Source organism: Chrysochloris asiatica, unplaced genomic scaffold (assembly GCF_000296735.1).
Source record: "Chrysochloris asiatica unplaced genomic scaffold, ChrAsi1.0 scaffold00205, whole genome shotgun sequence".
In the NCBI taxonomy this organism is placed as follows: Eukaryota; Metazoa; Chordata; class Mammalia; order Afrosoricida; family Chrysochloridae; genus Chrysochloris; species Chrysochloris asiatica.
Window position 1 is genome coordinate 2,621,758 of NW_006408723.1, and position 14,583 is coordinate 2,636,340.

General features: G+C 44.5%; 1 protein-coding gene across 1 annotated transcript; it reads left to right on the forward strand.

Moving 5' to 3' along the window:
* Positions 1 to 10,863: 10,863 nt before the first annotated feature.
* LOC102842803 (growth arrest and DNA damage-inducible protein GADD45 gamma-like) lies at positions 10,864 to 11,813 on the forward strand. Its single transcript, XM_006872585.1, has 4 exons — positions 10,864 to 10,916; positions 11,140 to 11,241; positions 11,329 to 11,542; positions 11,642 to 11,813. Exons 1-4 carry the CDS (start codon positions 10,864 to 10,866, stop codon positions 11,750 to 11,752), a joined length of 480 nt encoding a protein of 159 aa, XP_006872647.1. The 3' UTR covers positions 11,753 to 11,813.
* Positions 11,814 to 14,583: the final 2,770 nt, after the last annotated feature.

Below are 14,583 nucleotides of genomic sequence, written 5' to 3' on the forward strand. Positions count from 1 at the left end.
TGTGATACCAGATAAGGCAAGAGACTACAGAGAAGTGGCAGAGACAGCAGTATGAAGAGAACAAGTAAAGCTGAGTGCCTTCAGGCAGGTCTTGCAGGGTGAGGTACCTCCAGGCATGTAATTGAGGGATATAGGTGATCTACTTGGTGATTTGCTGACCCATAGAGCTAGAATTGAGCACCTTTAGGCTGAGGCTGAAGGAGCCCTCGTGTTGTAGGGATTTACAGGTTGGGCTGCTAACATGAAAGTCAGAGGTTTCAATCCACCAGCCGCTCTGTGGGGGAAAGATGACGCTTTCTGCTCCTGTAAAGATTTACAACCTCAGAAACTCTATGTAGGGTCGCTATGAGTCAGAACTGACTCCACAGCACATAACGGCCCCCTCCACCAGGCTGAGGATAAGGGTAGAGTGGAATGCCCTTTTGGACATTTATTGGCAATGTTAGATTAGCTTCGTAACATTGCCTGAGAAGGGTGAGGCCAAGGGACTGAGATAGGACCAGAGACAGACGTGCCTGACTAAAGAACTGTAGCCTAAGCATTTATCCTGATTTTAACTTTCCTAATGCGTCAGACTGCAAAGTCCTTTGAACTTCAAGGTCAGTGGTTCAAGCTCTCCAGCTGCTCCTTGGAAACCCTATACTGGGTCGCTATGGGTCGGAATCAACTCAATGGCACTTAACAACAACAATAACCCCCATAATTGTGAATATTGTCTGTGAGTTTTGTGTGGCCATTAAAATGAATTATTGAGTCCAGAGAAAAACAGAGCATGCCATGGGAGAGACAATTGGTGTCCGAATTGATAAAGAAGTTTGAAGGCATGTCTGCCCTCTGCCTCATAGGAATCAGCCTTGGACTGATGTTGAGTCAGAGTCTCCTTATCTCTTGTGAAGTCAGAGGAGTTAACATGCTGCCCCCACCTCATTGTTACAGCCCTGCTCTGCTAATTTCAACCTTCATTATCACACTACTTTTTTGGGGTGATAATATGCTTATTTTAAATTGCCTTCCAGAATCTAAAGGAAGGCTTTCTGATGGGAAATTCTATGATTCTATTACTCTGGGCTCTGAAGATCATGAAGTATATTATGCTGACATTTTCTGAAAGTTGACCACAATATCTCAGCTAACTTTATGCTCTTAAGGAAAGAAAGTTTACTCCAAATTCAAATGCCAACATGGGACAGGTAGGGAGATGTATGTGCCAATAGAGCTAATGTGTCGTTTGGGGCATGTTTGGGGCTACGTGAACAATGTATGCACTTACTCTCCCCTACACAAACAAATAAGTAACACTGGAATTTGAAAGTCTTTTTAGAACACAGCGCACTACACAAAACCCCATCTGTGTACAAAATTACGGCCACATGATGTCAGAAAACTCCTATGAGGTTCATGAAGGCCAAAGGTAACATCTTCTTTTCGATGCTGGAGACATTGAGGCTTGCACGGCTTCAGAGTTGGTATGGCTGGGATCAACAGCACTTTCAGTATGTCATCTGCCATCTTGTCTATGACTGTGAGCATGTGACAATCATTTCTTACTATTGATAGAGAAAGTACCAAATGCATAAAAAGCCTGCCATTTCCCTCTCATTTCAGGATTTCCCTGAGTTAATGCTCTGTTCCTGATCACCCAAGAGTAAGTAGCTCCTTCTTCTGGAAAGCTCACTCCTCCCAGGGACTACCCACAGATGTCTGGGTTTGCTCTGTGGGGATTCCTTGAGTTTCCTGTTTCCAGTCTCAGCTTTCACCTGAACTTTTCTCCACCCACCCAGATTGTAACCAGGGCAGACATGGAGGCTGCTGCTATGAGAGTGTGATGGTGGTGGGGGGAGGGGATAATGTGACTGTGTCCTATTCCACGGGCACAAGCATTGGAAATGCTGCTCCTGGGCTTAATAATACGGAGATGTGTGTCTTGCAGAAAGGTCTGGATTTCCCTTTGAGTGAATGCAGTATTGCCACTGACTCCTTGCTGCTTACCTTGTCGTTTATGAGCTTTGGGAAGAAAAATCAACAACCTTGAAAAACCCAAGTAGGCCTTGTCCTGCCTTGAGAAGAGACTCAATATAAGAAACTAGTGGGGTTGGGGAGTGAGGGATAAAAGTCATGAGAGCAGTGGCTGGGAACACCTGGTAAGGATCCTGTCCAATACCTCTAAGAACCCAGGTAGTTGTAGGAGAGACAGTCCCACAAAATCTGAGACATACATGTTTCCTCATCTATTTCACTTCTTTAAGAATCTGTGTCCTGTATTTGGTATATCAAACTTCAGTTTCTCTTTTGAGGTTGCAAATGTAAACACCTACAGGGTATCTTACCGAAAGGTTGGAGGTTTGAACCCACTAAAAAGCACCTGAAGAGAAAGCCTTGATACTCTGTAGAAATGGGGCAGTTCTACTCTTTAACAAAGGAGCTCTGGTAGTGTAGTGGTTATGAATTGGGCTGCTAACCTCAAGGTTGGCAGTTCGAAACTACCAGCTGTTCCGCAGGAGAAAGATGAGGCTTTCTGCTCCCGTAAAGATTTACAGCCTGAGAAACCCTGTACAGGGTCACTGTGAGTTGGAACCGACTCTACGGTACTTAACAACAACAACTCTTTAACATGTCAGATTTGACTCAGTGTTTCTTATGTAAATGAGCAGAGTAGTGGGGTGGGGGCTGTCAGTCCATGAACTGAGAGCTGTGGCCTCTGGTGAGCTGTCGAGCAGTCTGAGGGTCCAGTGCCTCTTTCTGCTGACACTCAGTGGAATTGCAGCCACAAAAGGGCAAAGTCTTCCTATTTGCCAAGAGAAATGGGAAGTCCTTATTTTTATGTGAAAGCTGTCAATTTTGATATGTGGCAATGGATTTGACTTTTCCTGGGACGCTGCTTGGGCCAATGGAAGCCTACTTGCAGTAAGACTGGGACTATGCACAGCCTACGTGGTTCTTCTGCAGGTGGCTACAATAGGATGTGGATGTGGGTACATTGCTCAAATGGCATAAGGGCAATAAATGTACTCTTCAGTGATAACGTTTGTACTAAGAAGTACAAGCCAATTCGTTCGAGACATTGTAACAGGAAGTAGCTCATAAAACATTTCTTTCTTCAAAAAGACAAATTGTCATCGAGTTGATTCCAACTTACGTTGACTCCATGTGTATCAGGGTAGAACTGGCTCCTCAGAGTTTTCAATAGCTGGATTTTTGGAAGCAGATTGCCAGACCTTTCTCCTGAGGCACCTCGGAGTGGATTTGAACCTCCAACCCTTTGGTTAGCAGCTGAGCGCTTTACCTATTTGCACCCCCAGAGGCTCCATTGTACTTAGTGAACAGCTACATTTCTCACAAGCACTTTAATCAGGTTAGGAATGTTACTGAGAAATGTATTTCACACAACTGGGGAATAAAAACAAACTCTAAACATTTCCAGAGATTAATTTTTTTAAAAAAGAGCATTTTTGGAGGTGTCCTGCCAGTAAAGTCACCATCACCTTTATTATTAAGGCTCAGGGGGACTTAAGGGCACGGTCCCAGTAGGGATATCCTGAGGCCTGAGCATCCTGAATGAGCGTAGAGAACCCCAGCAGCATAGTCCGGTGGGTGGGACATTTATTATCCTCAGCTGCGGCAGAAGAAGAGCTGTGTGGGCCTTGTCCACTCTCACCTTAGGACTTGACTAGCAAATGGAAAATAGGAGCTGTTCCAACCCCACACATTTTTGAATTTGTGTGAACTGTGGGTGGTAATAGTTCTGATAGAGGGTGAACATACCTCCAGATAACATATTTCATTCCTAATTGAGATGAGGACTTTGGGGTCATTCTGTCAGACCTATAAACCCACACGGCAGAAAGGTAGTTTTCTTGAAACTGAATATCTTAAAACTGTGAGAAAAGTAGACTGGCCCCAGGGGAGGATCAATCATGTCTCCCACTAGCAGGCTGACTCCAGACAGGGACTGTCTGGCCTTCCTAGGGGAGGTGGGAGTGGCTCCCCTCTGCCTTGGCTTCTTCATCCTATTTCAGGTGAGGTGAGGGGGCAGATTTCGAGTGTTATCATGTATTGTGGAGGAGAGTTAAAAAATGTCAAATAAAGTTTTACTTCCAAAAGTATCCTAAGGAGCATTTTTAAAAGAGTCATACAGTACCTAAGTTTAAATCTCTATAAAATATGTTTCATTACATTAAAGCATGCCACCAGAAAGCAAGACAGAAAATGAAAGCAAAAAAAAAAAAAAGTAGAATGCTGCGTGGCACACCAAAGCTGTAACTCAGCTGGTGATTACAGAGCTGTTACATGAGCAAGCATGTGCTTCTTAAAATAAAGAATATTGATTGCTGAATCATATGGTATTTTTATTTCAAATTTTTAAAGGAAGCACTATACTGTTTTCCACAGAGATTATACCATTTCACAGTACCACCAGCCAGTATATGAGGCTTCCTATCTCTTCACACCTATATCTGTATTTGTGTTCTGTGTTTTTTTTTTCTCTTTTTTCTTTACTGAACTTGGCTGTAATTGCAGGGAGTCCTGGTGTGGTGCTGTAGGATAAACACAAGACTGCTAACTGCAAGACTGGCAGTTCAAACGCACCAGCCGCTCTTCAGGAACCCTAGACAGGGTCGATATGAGTTGGAACCAAATTGACTCTTTACGATTGCTAGGATGAGATGATATCCCATCATTATTTAGATTTGCATTTCTCCCTGGCTGGGGAAAATTCAGCCATCTCCTAGTTTTCTTGTGTCCTGCCCCCTCACTGAGTCTCTGTGTTCTAGGTTCATTTAGGAGCTGAAGAGCCCTTCAGCCACCCATGTCTTGGAGTGCAAGTATCCACAATCCCAAGGGTAGTCTTCTCAATAAGCTGTTAACAGCTTATTGGTCAAGGACATGAGGCTTCTGTTCAAAAAGGATTACATGACTCTTGGATTGTCGCCTGAGGGGTAGGAACGTACTTAACATTCCTAATTCTAGTTCTATACCTGGAGTCCTGTGTGGCAAGGTAGGGTAAGCACTGTAAGGTAGGTTGAATGGGAAGTTCAAACTCATCAGTTATTCCTCGGAAACTCTACACAGGGTGGCTGTGAGTCTGAACCACTCTATGGCACTTAACGACAACAACAAAGGATAATGAAGGAGCCCTGGAGGCACAATGGGTTAAGCATTAGGCTACTAATCTCAAGGTCAGTGGTTCAAGCCCACTGATGCTCTACTGGAGAAAGATAAGGCTGTCTGCTCCTTTAAAGATTTGTTGTTGTTGTTAGGTGACATTGAGTTGTTTCCAACTCATAGTGACTATACACAACAGATCGAAATACTGGCCGGTCCTGTTTCATCCTCACAGTTGTTATGTTTGAGTGAGCCCATTTACCGTCTTGGGATCGATCCTATGGAAAGTTCTACTGAGTCGATGTGAGTCAGAATGGGCTAAATGGCAGTGGTGAGATGGTTGATCAAGGCTAACAATCATGAGCATTGCTCATGTGTTTGTTACCTACCTGAATGTCTTCTTCGGTGAAGTGTCTATGCATGTCCTCTGCTCATGGTTAAATTGGATTTTTTTGGTTGCTATTGTTGTTTTGAAGTTTTCTATAAATTTTAGAAATTAGTCCTTTGTCTGATTGCCAAAAAATTTCCCCTGATCTATGGATTCTCTTTTGATAAACAAAAATGTTTAATTTTTAAGAGGTCCCAGTCATCTAGTTTGTCTTCTATGGTCTCACATTTTTAGATATGTGTGATAGCATACTATGGCTCCTAAGATTTCCCCTATTTATTAAGTTTTTGAATAATCTTTATAGTTTCAAGTTTTACATTTAGGTTTTGGATCCATTTTGAGTTAGTTTTTGCATGTGGTGAAAGATATGAATCATGTTTCATTTCTCTGCAAATGGATATTCAGTTTTGCCAGCACCCTTTGTTAAATACCATCTCTTCCCTTTTAATGGGTTTCAAGCCCTTGTTAAAGATCAGCTGCCCATAAGTGGATGGATTTACTTCTGGGTTCTCAATTCTGTTTCATTAATCCATGTGTCTGTTAGTGCACCAATATCAAACTGTTTGATAACCCTGGCTGTGTAGTAGGTGTTGAGATTGGGAGTGTGAGATTTCCTACTCTGTTCTTCAGCACTGCATTGTTTATCCAGCATCTCTTTCCTTTTCATATAAAGTTGGTGATTAAGTTTTCCATCTCTTCAAAGAATTATGATGGAATCTGAATTGGGATTCAGATTCATTATATCTGTGTTGTTTTGGGTAGTATTGGCATTTTCACAATGTGAAGTTTTTCTATTCATGAGCATGGTATATACTCTTCCATTTGTATAGGTCTTTTTTTGGTTTCATACAGCAATGTTTGTGGTTTTCTTTGTATAGGTCTTTTTGTTTCTCTGGTTAGATTTAGACTTAGATTTATTTCTAAGTATTAATCTTTGGAGTCCTAGTAAGGCCCTGCAGGTTGATGTGCTGTATTGCAAGTTTGGTTTGAACCTCAAGGTTGGTGGTTCAAGCTCACCAGCATCTCCTCAGAAACCCTATACAGGGTCGCTATGGGTCAGAACTGACTCGATGACACTTAACAACAACCAACATTGATCTTTTGGGAGTTATTGTAAATGGTACTGTTTCCCTGATTTCTTTTTCAGAGCTCAGTGTAGAGAAATCTGACTGATTTATTATGTTGATATTGTACCTTGACATTTTATTGAATTCTTCTATTCCTTCCAGTAGTTTTCTTGTTGAGTGTCTGGAATTTTCTATGTACGTTGTTACATGCTGTCGAGTCAGTTCTGACCCATAGAGATGCTGTATAGGGTTTCCAAGGAGCAGCTGGTGAGCTTGAATCACCGACCTTGCAGTTCAAATGGCTTTGCAGTCTGGCGCATTAACCCACAGCGCCACACCAGGACTCCTTTCTATGCATTGTGTTGTTGTTGTTAAGTGCCTTCGAGTCGGTTCCGACCCATAGCGACCCTGTACAGGGTTTCAGTGGTGTAAATCTTTATGGGAGTAGAAAGCCTCACCTTTCTCCCGCGGAGCGGCTGGTAGTTTCGAACCGCTGACCTTAAGATTCACAGTCCGATTCGTAACCACTACGCTACCAGAGCTCCTTATAGGACCATGTAATCTGCAAGTAGAGATAGTTCTACTTCTTTGACAATTTGGATGCCTTTTATATCCTTTTCTTGCGGTACTGCTCTGTCTAGGACCTCCAATGCAACAATGTAGAGCAGTGGTGATAACCATTGTTTTCTGGTTCCTTTTTGCAAGGGGAATGGCTTTAGTCTCTCTGTTGAGAATAATGTTGACTGTTGGCTTTTTGTAGATGCTCTTAATTATGTTGAGGAATTTTCCTTCTGTTGTGTTTCTCCATTGATTGATATGATTAGGTGGTTCTTTTTCTTTATTTTATTAAAGTGATGGATTATGTTGATTGTTTTTCTAATCTCAAACCATCCTTGTATACCTGGTATCAATCCTACCTGTTCAGGATGTATTGCTTTTTGGATCTAGCAATCCCATTGCTAGGTATATATCCTAGAGAAATAAGAGCCATGACACAAACAGATATATGCACACCCATACTCAATGCAGAACTCAAGTCACAGTAGCAAAAATGTGTATGGATTATTGAATGGCCAACCAATTTGCTTTGTAAAAGTTTAACCAAATCACAAAGAAAAAAAAAAAAAAATCAAGTTGAGCACTGAGTGCTTTTGCTTTATGCCTTTGTAAGGCCAGCCACCAGGGGGCCCAAGACTCTGCACTTCACAAATAATGTGTACACCTACCTTCCTGCCTCTGAGTTCAGGAGAATAAAAACTTCCCTTCACAAAGTTCAGAAATACACTGTATATCCACCTCTCATCAGAGAAAGTCTGAATTTTACAAAAGATAGTCATCATCACTTAAAACAACAAGAACAACAAAACAAACAAAAAATAGACATCATTAGACTGTTTTTGTTATCCCAGAGTCCTCCTGGCCTTTCTTGAGAGAAGAGAGCCAATGAAGGGTGCTGCAGCGCATGTGTCGATTTAACACAGATAGATGCTGATACCAAAAGTGATGAGTTTAGTGATTAGACCCTATGGATGTGCAAGATTATAGGTTGTTGTTAAGTGCCATTGAGTCGGGGCTGACTCACAGTGATCTTGTATAGGATTTCCCAGGAGCAGTTGGTGAGCTTGAATGCTGACTTTGTGGTTCAAATTAACTTTGCAGTCCAACGCGTTAACCAGTAGCAACACACCAGGACTCCAAGTTTGTAGGTTGTTGTTGTTAGGTGCCATTGACTCGATACTGACTCATAGCGACCCTATGCACAACAGAAGGAAACACTGCTCGATCCTGGGCCAACCTCACAATTGTTGCCATGCTTGAGCCCATCAGTGCTGCCACTTTGCCAATCCATCTAGTTGGGGGTCTTCCTCTTTTTCTCTGACTCTCTACCTTACTAAACACGATATCCGTCTTCAGCAACTGGTTCATCCTGACAATATGTCCAAAATATGAGAGACGAAGTTTGGCCATCCTGGCCTCCAAGGAGCACTCTGGCTGCACTTCTTCCAACACAGATCTGTTTGTTCTTTTAGCAGCCCATGGCACTTTCAATATTCTTCTCCAATATCATAACTCAAAAGCATCAATTCTTCTACCATCTTCCTTATTCACTGTCCAGCTTTCGCATGCATATGAGTTTGTAGTTTAGAAGAGGTCAAATATCAGCAATTTCTGTTTAACTGTTTCAAGATTGCTTTTCGTTTCGTTATTCCTTTCCTGGAAAAAAAAATCTTTTTAAATACACTATATTAAGTGAGGTGTACTGTGTAGTGCAAGCCTCAACAGCACTGGGATACACCAAAAAAAAAAAAAAAAAAAAAAAAAAAAAAAAAAAAAAATTCAAACCAAACTAACTGCCACTAATTCAATTCCGACTTATAGGACAGAGTAGAACCGTTCCACAGGGTTTTCCAAAGCTATAAATCTTTCTGGAAATTGATGCTTTTTTCTCAAGGGTGGGTTCCAACCCTTGTACATTTGGTTAGCAGCTGAACGCTTTAATAGCTGTGCCACCATGGCCTCTGCTCTGGGATGCATGCATATATAGTTGAATAATTATAAAACCTTGGAAATAAAGCAGAAATAAGGGCTGTGATTCCATTGGTTTATGAGTTTTTGCTTGTTGTATGCCGTTGAGTCAGTTCTGACTCATGGCGACCTTGTATAGGGTTACCAAGAAGGCTGGTGGGTTTGAACCGCCAACTTATGGTTAACAGTCCAGGGCTGATCCTACAGCGCCACACCAAGACACCGTGTATGAGTGGAAGTCTCCTTTCTAATCTCCTTTCTCTCTTTCAATCCAACCCGACCTGGGTGGGTTTCTCTGTCCTCTATTCTAATTTTCATTAATATGCAGCTTTGATGCTTTGAATCTGCTAGCTAGATCCTGCTGTGGCTGCCGGGTAACCAGGGACAGAGGCAGAGGAAAGAATAAAGAATGTCTCAGAAGGGCGATGGAAGGTCTAGGGTGTTCAGGATCTTTGTGCGCCTCTAGATGGCGTCAGGAGAAAACGGATTTCAGAGTTGCAAATCCGAATCTCTCCGCTCCCGCGGTGCGCTGCAGCCCTGGCTGCTCCAGGTCCGCAGGGTCGGGGTCAGCCAGTAGCTTGGGCTGTGTAGACGGCAAAGCAGTCCCGGGACAACCTTCTATCCTATCAGATCCTTTTCAACTCTCGCAGTTGATAGCAAGAACTGGAGCTCGGTTATCATTGCAAGCGTCTCGACCTGGTGCAGCGAGGTTGATCAACCGGGGGAGAGGGAGAAGAGTGGGAGGTGGGATGGGGTTGGTGGAGAGCGGGGGCGTGGGCTGACGCTACCACAGGCGCGCACTCTGGAAACCCCCACACGAAGTCGAAGTAGGAACAGGCCCCAGACTCTGCGCCGGAGTAGTCTGGCTACCCCCACGAACCGGCGAAACCCTGCCCAGCCCCACCCGGCAGCAGGTGGACAGTGTTGCTATGAAGAGAAAGCATCGATTGTCCCAACTCCAAGCCGCCACACGCCAGACCTTCACTATTGTGCGCCCTCCATAGAAATGCAAACGAGCCACGTGTGCCGTCCGCAATCTGCTCGCTCGCCTTGGCGCCCCGTGGGGCCGGGTCGCCTGAGCAGAAGTTTGCCAGGACCTTCCAGCCGCAATCCTAGTCAAGGGATTAAATATACGTTGACGGGATCGACTTCTAACTCCGAGAGCAGCTAGAGTGAGCTGGAAAGGCCTCTGCTAACCGCCTTCTGCAAGCAAAAATGCAGCGTTGCATGTCTTTACTTTAATTTCCAGTTTTAAGGTATCATCAAGTGCAAACCAAAAGAAAGAAAGAAAGGCAGTAATAAAAACAAATACAAAAATACTTTTAATTATCCAAAGGTGCATTTCACAAATTGCAGAATCATTAGCCAAAAAGTTGTTGTTGTTGTTTTTTAAAAGCCTTCTATTTCCTTTTAAGGACTTAAAAAAAAAAAAGAGACGAAATCTGCAGGCTGCAGTCTGCCTGGTAACACCCTGACAAAAGGGGCAGATTTGAAGCATTGTAATCCCCCCCGCACCCCTCCCCACGTGGCCTTCTGGCACGAGCCTGGCTCGCTCGCCGCCTCATTTGCATCAGAATGCCGGCACGGGCCAATCCGCGCGTATCCTCTCGCCAGCTGGCGGTGCTGCTGCCTCCCAGCCTATATAAGAGAGCACAGCGGTGCCAAGGCCAGTCATTGGCAGTACGCGCGCCGAGCTGTGTGGCTGACAGCTCTGCCATTCCCTGCTTACTCTGGTCTTCTTTTTCTTTGGTGGATAACTTGCTGTTCTCCGATCGAACTATGACTCTAGAAGAAGTCCGCGGCCAAGAGACAGTCCCGGAAAGCACGACTAGGTGAGTCCGCGCCGGAAGCCGGGCGTTTTGGGAACCGAGCCTGAAATTGAAATGGCTTTGGCTAGCCGGCTTTACTCTGCCGTATTTAAGGTAGTTAGCGCGCTGCGCTGGGCGCATCTGCCCGGTGGCTGCTGGCAACCTGGGATGGTCCGAATCCGGTCACGGGATGGGGCTCCCGTCACCGGATCTCTGCGCCTGGCTCACAGTGTCCTTTCACCCGCAGGATGCAGAGCGCTGGGAAAGCGCTGCACGAGCTGTTGCTGTCCGCGCAGCGCCAGGGCTGTCTCACGGTTGGCGTCTACGAGTCAGCCAAAGTCCTGAACGTGTGAGTATAGACGCTGCCCAGGCCGGTGGGGGCGGCGGGGAGATCCCTGTCATGCGGTCCCTGACTTCGCCCTCTCCGCCCGCACAGGGACCCTGACAACGTGACCTTCTGTGTGCTGGCCGCCGACGAGGAGGACGAAGGTGACATCGCGCTGCAGATCCACTTTACGCTCATCCAGGCGTTCTGCTGCGAGAACGACATCGACATTGTGCGCGTAGGCGACGTGCAGCGGCTGGCGGCTATCGTGGGCGCCGGCGATGAGGCGGGCACGCCGGGAGATCTCCACTGCATCCTCATCTCGGTGAGTGCCCACTGCGGCCGTTGCCCCTGCTCCGTCCGCCTCGCCCCGCCCCGCTCGGCAGGCAGTCACGCTGACAATGCCGGTGGCTTCTCTTTGCAGAACCCCAATGAGGACGCGTGGAAAGATCCTGCCTTGGAGAAGCTCAGCCTGTTCTGTGAGGAGAGCCGCAGTGTCAACGACTGGGTGCCCAGTATCCCCCTCCCCGAGTGACGGCCGGGGCGCGGAGACCTTTGTCTGATCAACGTGGTGTGACGCACCAGGCGCCTAGCGCGTGGCTAGGTCTGGGCATTCAGCCCTCCGAGGGAGCCGGAATGAGTCGTTGGACTGGCAGGCAGGCGGCGGCGCTCGGAGAGAGGCGAGCTGGAGCGGACCGTGTTTAGATGGTCGGCCCAGCGGCGGCGAGGGACTCGCTAAAGCTGAGAAACTTTGCAAGTGTCCGGAGCAGTTGCTCCCCAGGAGGCCGAGGCTGGGAAGTTGACAGCAGGAAGAAGGACTGGCTGAGCTGGAGTGAGTCAGCAACCGGCGCCCACAGGAACTAGGGTAAAAGGCCAGGCGACTGTGGACTCGGTACAGTTACAGGATCTGTGACGAATACAGCGGACTTTGCACTACGTTTTCAAAACGGATCCTCTTAATGATTCGTGTTTTAGAGGATGCTGCTGTGGAAGCTTTGAATTTACAATAAATTTGCTGAAACAAACTTATTCTCTTTACTGAGGGCAAGGCAATCGTTGCTGCTGGGGAGGGTAGACACCAGGGCTTCAGAAACTTGGAACGGATGGTTTTTGTTTTCCTCTTGTGCAGGCCCTGGGCACTGGATCCGGAGCAGGGCAAGTTGGTGAAGAATTGTACAGCTTGAAACCCTGTTCTCATTTCTCTCTTTTTAGGAAGATTTTTAAACTTGCAAAAAGGCACACTTGAGATAAGCCATCAGGGCAGCAGCTGAAGGTTTGCCCCTCCCTGTCCAGTCCCCTCCCCCACTGCTGTCTCTGACAGCTGCTTCTCTGAACAGCATACAGGATCAGCCAGCCCCTGGGTGCACAATGAACAGGCCTTCTGCAGGCGCTGCCCTTTGTGGTCCCCAGAGGATGGTGGCAGACAGTTCTTCCCCTAAAAAACCCTGCTACAGGGAATTGGGCTTAACAGTAATGTTACAAAGGTATTAATATCAAGTGTGACACTTGATGACTATATTTAAGTATGAGTCATTCTTCTGTCACGACAGTGACAGAGCAGTGGCATCATTAGGAAGGTGGGTGGGTGGGTGGGGCGGTACTCAGACCATACTGGGTGACACTTAATGGGGTAACACCAAATGATTGTCTATAAAATTTTTGTGTAGTATTTCAGCAGAAATTTATTATTTCTTAATAACCAAATACCTGTAATTATAACAACAAAATCATTTTTTGTTAGCTGAGCTTACATGTATCAATATACCACCAAGGCTAAAATTCTGTTAATTTACATTTTGAACCTTCTAATGTATTCTGGCCAGAGCTGTCATTATTGCACAATCATAACGATGCTTTGAATCACATGGTTTTGTACATGGGACAAGCATGCGTTGTTGTTTCTGTTGTTGCCAGTGTTTTAATGATTGCTGATTTTGTCATGTTTGTGGCATTTTAACTACAATATTGCGGTAATGAGAATTTGTGAACTTATATCAGTAACTGAGAATGAAATAGTAATTAAAGTAAAGGAAGAAAAATATAAAAAGAATTCTGCTCAGTTACTAATGTGATTATAACTAATGTAATTCAATGTAGGACACGTTTACAAAACAAGTATTCATAAAAGAAATAGGCAATTTGCAACTATCACATATTCTATGATTGAAATGAATAATACACACTCAAGGATTCTGTATGGTCTGCTATGGGAGGAGGATCATGGGAGGGGTGGTGGCACCAACCCTAGTAAGACAGAACTTAAAGGAATTGAGCAAAAATTGGAAAGCAGTACAGGCATAAATAGACGTAAGCTCTTCCCAGTAGGGCTAGCATCTGTTACTTACTATTATGGGCTTTCTCTTCCCACATCAGATCTCTGCCAACTGCTGCTATTCACAGTTCCATTTAAAGACTTACTGAAGAAACATGTTTTAAAAATCCTTTAAGCAAACACTTTTTATCAGAAGAATCTAGGGGGAAAACGATCTGGGCTATACCAATCTTTGTTATTAAATCAGTATGTCTTAATGATTTGCCTGCCTTTGCCCAACTCTGCAGTCACTTTCATCAGAGGAAACAAAAGTTGGATGTGTCGATGTTGGCTAGGTTTCCAGACTGCCTGCCTCCCTGTCCATCTGGCATTCTGGGGAAAAGAGGGATGATACACTGTTTTCTTAAGAAATAAACTGCAGATTTATCAGCAGTCCTGAAATGATGGGTTGGCCTTGCTGGGTGCTATTTTTTAAGTTCTCTCCAAAGTGTAAAAAGGAAAACTGGACCAGACATGCTAAATTGCTTGCCCATAATGAAAGCAGCTTGCTTCACATTTTATCAGCTTTTGAAAATATTTGCTTTTGATTAGATAAGAGTTCCAATGAAGTAATTAAGCTATTTGCCCAAATTCCATTAATATTTTACCTATTTCCTATTAAAACTCTGGAGTTTTTCTTCATAGAAAAGAAAATTTTTCTTCATAGAAAAATGATAGGGATGAGTTTATGCATATTGATCATTATGTAACAACACACTTCTGTGAACACAAATGTGCTTAATTATGCTAAAATGTACCTCTATCTGAGTAATTTTAGCAAAAAACAGAACTCTGGCTGACCCAGTAGTCATTGTAGAACATGAACTCATCAGCCTTGAAGAATCTTGACCCTGATTAGAATTTGCTGCAAGATTCCCTGTCTGAGCCTCAGAATTCATAGGCAAAAAAAAACTATGCTTGGACATGGGGCCAGGCCAAAGAAGTTGTCCTTAAATTTGTTGGGGGTGGGGGAGATGGGATATGGATATGCTAGGAGAAATCCTCCAATTCTATTAAAATGAAGTACCTTAGAGGGCAAGTAATAAAATAAACAA